Source organism: Chelonoidis abingdonii, chromosome 1 (assembly GCF_003597395.2).
Source record: "Chelonoidis abingdonii isolate Lonesome George chromosome 1, CheloAbing_2.0, whole genome shotgun sequence".
Taxonomy (NCBI): Eukaryota; Metazoa; Chordata; order Testudines; family Testudinidae; genus Chelonoidis; species Chelonoidis abingdonii.
In genome coordinates, this window is record NC_133769.1 from 371096515 (window position 1) to 371103171 (window position 6657).

The window sequence follows — 6657 nt, forward strand, 5'->3', positions numbered from 1 at the left end:
GACCCTGCAGTGCCAAAGCAACTATGAGACATGGTTTATTTGCAACATTGAAATGAAGGAACTCCAGGAAGACAGGAGATCAGCATCTTTAAAGACCCATTGTCTTTCCTCGTGGCCCACCCAGGCTGACTGCACACTGTCTGGTGAGCGTTTCCCAGGTCTAAAAACAGTTGTAATTGTTACATTGTCAATAATCCTAACTTCAGATACAGAAATGACACATTTATACGAATAGGATAATCATATTTAGTATATCATAAGCTTTCCTATGATACCTTATATGACCCACCTTGCATAAAATACATCTTAGTTATGCCATATTCCCATCATAACAATATTGGTGTGAAGAATATGGGGTGTTATGCAACAGGGATAACTTGATCAAAGTTGATAAGTACCTTCATGAAGGACAAATATTTGCTCTTTAGTCTATCAGATAAAGATATAACATTGTCCAATGGCTGGAAGATACAAATTTAGATGGGTAATAAGGCCTCAAATTAACCATTGAATCAAGTTACCAAGGGCCATAGTGGATTCTCCATCACTGGTGATTTTTATATCAAGAATGGATGTTGTTCCAAGAGATCTGCTGTAGGAATTATTGCGGGGCAGGTCTCTGGCCTATGCTGTGCAGGAGGGCAGACTAGATGATCACAGTGGTCCTGTCTGGCCTTGCAATCTCTGAATGAATAGTAATTACATGGTTCCTAAGTCTTTCTGGGTACGTCTACACTGTGTTCTAAAACTCCCCTGTCCAAGTTTCAGAGCCCGAGCTCCAGCCTGTGCTGGAATGTCTACATGACTATTTTTAGCACCGTATCATGAGCCTGTGTCTCTAGACCTGGGATCTGTGACTTCGTGCCAAGAGGTTATTTATTTATTTTGTATAGACGAAGCCTGTGTGGGACCATCAGCGCCTGGGGGTTAATTTCACCTGATCTGATTCTCCAGTTAACTGGACAGTCATTGCTACTTCTTTTGTCTGCAGAGAACACATGTGAACTGGAACGGAGCCCCACCCCATCATGGCCACTCTCAATCACACCAGCTTCACTCTCCTAAGATGCATCCTGGTCGGCATCCCAGGCATGGAGGCCTCTCATAGCTGGATCTCCATCCCTTTCTGCTCCATGTACATGATCGCCCTGCTGGGGAATGGCCTACTGCTCTTCATAATCATCAAAGAGCAGAGTCTGCACAAGCCCATGTACCTGTTCCTGGCCATGCTGGCGGTGGCTGATGTTCTGCTGTCAACTGCCACAATGCCCAAAATGCTCAGCATATTCTGGTTCAATGCCAGGGAAATCACTTTCAGTGCCTGCTTCACCCAGATGTTCTTTATCCATTTTATTTTTGTTGCAGAGTCGGCCATCCTGCTGGCCATGGCATTCGATCGATACGTCGCCATCTGTGACCCCCTGAAATACACCACCATACTAACGCTCTCAAAGATATGGAAAATTGCGGCAGCATCTGTCATCAGAGGGGTTCTCCTGGTGGGCTCCCTTACCTTCTTTCTGAAGAGGTTATCGTACTGTGGACCCAATGTCATTTATCACACTTTCTGTGTGCACATGGGCATAGCATGGCTGGCTTGTGCTGATATAACACTCAATATCTGGTATGGTTTAACAGTGGCTCTTCTAACCACAGGGCTAGATGTTCTGTTTATTGTTGTGTCCTACATTCTTATCCTCCAGGCCGTTTTCCGGCTCCCGTCCAAAGATGCCCGGCTCAAGACTATAGGCACCTGCAGTTCCCACATCTGGGCCATACTGATGTTTTACATCCCTGTCTTTTTCTCAATCTTTGCATATCGCTTTGGTGGAGCTAACATCCCTCACTATATTCGTGTCCTGCTGGCCAACATCTTTGTAGTCGTTCCTCCCATGTTAAATCCCATCGTGTATGGGGTGAGAACCAGACAGATTCGGGAACGAGTGATTCAGGAGCTCTGCAAGGTGGGCAAATGGTTCTGAGGGCTGCAGCCAGCCCAGTATCTGAGCAATTAACCTCACCAACAAGCTTCCTCAGAAGCGGAATCATATTGTCATTTATGAGGTGTTTGTACAGCACAAGGCACAATGGTTAATCAGAGAATGTTAGAATCGGAGACATAGAGAGCTGGAGGGGACCTTGAGAAGGCATCAGTCCCGCCTGCTGCGCTGTGGCAGGTCCCAGTACACCTAAACCAGCCCTGACAGGGGCTTGTCCACTTGTATTTAAAAGTGTCCAATGAAGGGACTCCACCACCTCCCTTGGAAGCCTGTTCTAGAGCTAAATTGTCCTTTTAGTTAGGGTCCTTTAGCCTCCCTGCCTAAGCCAGGCCCTCCACTGCCCTGACCATCCTAGCAGCCCTTCTCCACACCTGTTCCAGCCGGAATTCAAAACTAGTCTTTTAAAAATTCTCATGTGGGAAAAAAAAAATCTAGAGAAACACACATGCAATGAACAATACCATTGGGAATCTAATTAAACAGCTCAATGTCCTTCCCACCCACAAAATACTTTGAAGCATGGTTCTGCTCAGAAAACTTTCCTCTTGAGGTTCCTTGTTTATTCTTGCCCAGATTCCCTAAGTGCACAGCCGCTTGGCGTGTGCTGGTGGGAAGGAATTTCAAATAATCTAGATCTCTCTTGTCTCCTGCTGATACGCTTGGGCAGGTCGAGGGTTCTAAGCCTAAATTTCTAAGAAAACTGCCTGGAAGGGGAGACATTTGTCTCAGAATTACTGTGGCCTGTTACAGATGAGATGCACACACTGCGCTCTCTCTTTTTCTGGGATACTTTGCTTTTGTTTTACTTTGTGATTATATCGAGGATATTGATATAACAGGCATCACAAAAACTTGATGGAGCAGTGATAATTAACAGAACGCGGTAATACCAAGATACAAAATAGAGCGGAATGATGGAGTAGGTCTCATTGGTAGGGGAGTGGCACTATATGTGAAAGAAAACAGAGAATCAAATATTGTAATAATCTTAAATGAATCAAACTGTAGCACAGAATCCCTGTGGGCAGAAATTCCATGCCTTGAATAAGAAGGGTAGAGCAGTAGGAATATGCTACTGACCACCTGATCAGGATGGTGCGGGTGGTTATGAAATAATCAAGGAGATTAAAGAGGCTAAAAAACCCAGAAAATCCAATAATAATGGAGGATTTCAACTATCCCAATATTGACTGGGATGTCACTTCAGGACAGGATGCAGAAAGAAAATGTTCAGACACCATTGATGATGGCTTCTTGGAGCAGCTAGTCATAGAATAGAATATCAGAGTTGGAAGGGACCTCAAGAGGTCATCTAGTGTAACTCTCTGCTCAAAGCAGGACCAATCCCCACACAGATTTTTGCCCCAAAACCCTAAATGGCCCCCTCAAGGATTGGACGCCCAACCCTGGGTTTAGCAGGCCAATGTTCAAACCACTGAGCTATCCCTCCCCCCTAAAATTGATTAATAATTTAATGAAGACATAGCTATCTTCTAGAAATCCTGGAACCTGCAAGGGGAGAGGCAATTCTTGATTTAGTGCTAAGTGGAGCACAGAGTCTGGTCTAAGAGGTTAATAAAGCTGAACTGCTCGGTGATAGTGACCATCATGTAATTATATTTAATGTCCTTGTAGAGGGGGAAATACCAAAGAAATGCACCAAGGTAACATTTACCTTTAAAAAGAGCAACTACAAAGCAAATCCTAGTGAAGAAAACAAAAGGAGAAAAAATCCTGGCAAGATATGAATAAGGGGGTGGGAATATGATAAAAGCACAAATGGTCTGGAGAAAGTGAGTGAGGACGTATTATTTACCCCTTCCTAGAACATAAGAATGAGTGGTCACCAAATTAAATTAATAGGCAGCAGGTTTAAAACAAACAAAAGGAAGGATTTCTTTACACTATGCACAATCAACCTGTGGAACTCATCACCAGGGGATGTTGTGAAGGCCAAAGGGTTCAAAAAGGAATTAGATAAGTTCATGGAGTACTGTGCCACTGCACGTGTGCAGAATTCATGTCCCCTGCAGGTTTCTTTGTTTCCTCATGGAAAAATGTCTTTCTCTTGGGGAAGCAAAGAGAAGCCTCCAGAGCAATCATGTGACCCACCCCAGCAGTATAGTTTGGATGCCCAGGGCCTCAACCAGCTGCACCTGGATCCATACTCTACTGAGCCTGTGATAAATGAAGAGGTGGAGGCGGAGTAGCTCCCTTTTATGGACACTCAGCCAGCCAGTTGGCTATAAAGTCCCCCTTAGTAGCTGTTTTCTACTTGCTTTACCTGTAAAGAGTTAAAAAGTCCGCAGGTAAAGGAAAGGAAAGGAAATGGGCACCTGAGCAGAAGAGCCAATGGGAGAGCTAGAACTTTTTAAAATAGGGGAAAAAGCCCTTCCCTTTGTCTCAGTGGTGGTGTTCTCCAGAGAGCGGAGACACGGAGCAGCTTTAAAACCAGATATGACAAAGCATCAATTCATACTTCGACCCTAGCTGTCTGAAACCTCAGATATGCAAGTAAATCAGGGAATGTCTAAAAAGATGTGATTAGGGTTATTTCTTTTATTTCTTAGAGGCTTCTGGACTCCTCTGTGCTAACCTCAAATGCTTTCTGTTTTGCGTGTAATCATGTAATCTTTAAGCTGGACCTCAAGAAGGTTATTCTTGATATTTTATTTTTGTAAGTGCGTTTTTTTTTTTAAATCTAGCAAAAGCCTAAGTTCCAGATGTATTTTGTTTCTTTTTGTTTTTAATAAAAATTACCTTTTTTTAAGAACAGGATTGGATTTTTGTGTCCCTAAGAGGTTTGTGCACATGTTGTTTAATTGGCTGTTGCTACAGCTGACTTCCTTTGTTTTGTTTTTTTTCTCAGCTTTTCCCCAGATGGGGGGTGAAAGGGCCTGAGGGTGCCCCACAGGAAGGAACTCCCAAGTGTTCCTTCCGGGGTTCTCAAAAAAGGTGTGTGGGGGGGTTGCACTTAGGTGGTGACAGCATCTACCCATCCAAGGTCAGAGAGAAGCTGTAACCTTGGGAGTTTAATACCAGCCTGGAGTGGCCAGTATTAATTTTCAGAGTCCTTGCAGGCCCCACCTTCTGCACTCGGAGTGCCAGAGTGGGGAATCAGCCTTAACAGAGCCCCACTCCTCTTGCATCTGGACCCTGCACTGAAACCCCACATGCAACCCCCCTACTGAGTCTCCCCCCCCAGACCCACACTACCCCCTTCCCCCCTCCCCTCTGAGCCCCAACCACCTTTACCTGGATCCTCCTGCAGAGTCTCATTCCTGTTGCAACCATAACCCCTGAGCAAGCTCCTGTGCATCCAGATTCCCCCCTGGACCCAGATCCCCCACTGTGTCTCCCGCACCCAGATTGCCCCACACAGAACTCTCTCAACCCACACCTGGATCCCCCCCCCACACTAAGCCCGTCCACACTTGGATCCTGGCTGGCTGAACCTGCCTGCCCACACCTGGTGCACCTGGCATAGAGGGGCAGGGCCCTAGGGTGTTTCTGGGGCAGGCCTGGTCTTTGTACCATGTTGGGGTTGGACGCAGTATCACCGCTGAGTTGATGTGCTGGGGTGCAGGAGAGCTGCAGAGTGATCTCCTACCTCAGTGCAGCTAGTGGCCTGTGCTCCCCAATGCCATGCTGGAGCCTCCATGTTTATTTGACAAATAAAATTTTGCAGAATTTTGTTAGAATTTTAAAATATTATGCACAGAATTTCTAATTTTTTGGTGCAGAAGTTTGAATTGTTTGGCTCAGAATATCCTCCGGAGTAATGGTCCAGCAATGGCTATTAGCCAAGATGGTCAGGGATGCAACCTCATGCTCTGGAGATACCTAAACCTCTAACTTCCAGAAGCTGGGTCTGGGCTACTGGGGATGAATCACTTGATGATTGCCTATTCTGTTTATTCCCTCTGGAGCATCTGGCATTGGCCCCCGTCAGAAGACAGGGTACAGGGCTAGATGGACCTTTGATCTGACCTAGTCTGGATGTTCTTATGTTCTTCCTTATGCTTTCCTTAGTCTAAAATAAAGGTAATTTTGATGGGACATTTCTGGCTGGTCTTTGTGTTTGGGAAAACCTGAGAGTTTTCCACTGAGAATCTGAATGCAGGAGAAGAGGGGACAAGCCAGAGAGATGGGGATGGCCCCTGTGGGGAGGTGTGGGCAATCAGGACACAGAGCAAAGTCCCCCCATGGTGCCTCCATTTCCCCATTCTGTAGGTCAGTGCTGGGAGAGAGGCCCCCTTCAGACACCGCCTGCAGGGCAGAGGTGCCTAGGATGAGTGCTGGGGCTGGTGCTGCCTTCTTGCCCCCTCGCCATGTAATTCTGTTCTCACCCCTCCCAGATTATTCCTGTCTTCCCAGATAAAATCAGCCAAGTAACTAAATGAGCTGGGACTCCTCCCTTGCCCTCAATAAATCAGTCCAGTCACTCCCTTCCCCAGAGCTCATGGGATGGAACTCCTCTGCTGCAAATCAGTGGGCATCCCCCCTCCATTGCTGTGCTCGCTACCCTCCCCCCTATATCCAAGAATCCTCCTTGCCTTGCAGCACCTCTGCAATCACAAGCCCTCTCTACCTCAGTTTCCCCCGGGGGGAGGTTCTGCACTGTGAGGTTGCTCAGGCCCTGTGGGGCTAAACCTCA

The 6657-nt window shown here is 46.3% G+C and overlaps 1 protein-coding gene across 1 annotated transcript; it reads left to right on the forward strand.

Annotated features, from left to right (window-relative positions):
• Nucleotides 1–1028: 1028 nt before the first annotated feature.
• On the forward strand, nt 1029–1982 carry LOC116839617 (olfactory receptor 52Z1P-like). Its single transcript, XM_032805726.1, has one exon. The coding sequence runs from the start codon at nt 1029–1031 to the stop codon at nt 1980–1982; it is 954 nt and encodes a 317-aa protein (XP_032661617.1).
• Nucleotides 1983–6657: the final 4675 nt, after the last annotated feature.

Bases quoted from the DNA above. Each gene is read 5' to 3' on its own strand.
- LOC116839617 (XM_032805726.1), top strand. From the start codon at position 1,029: ATGGCCACTCTCAATCACACCAGCTTCACTCTCCTAAGATGCATCCTG.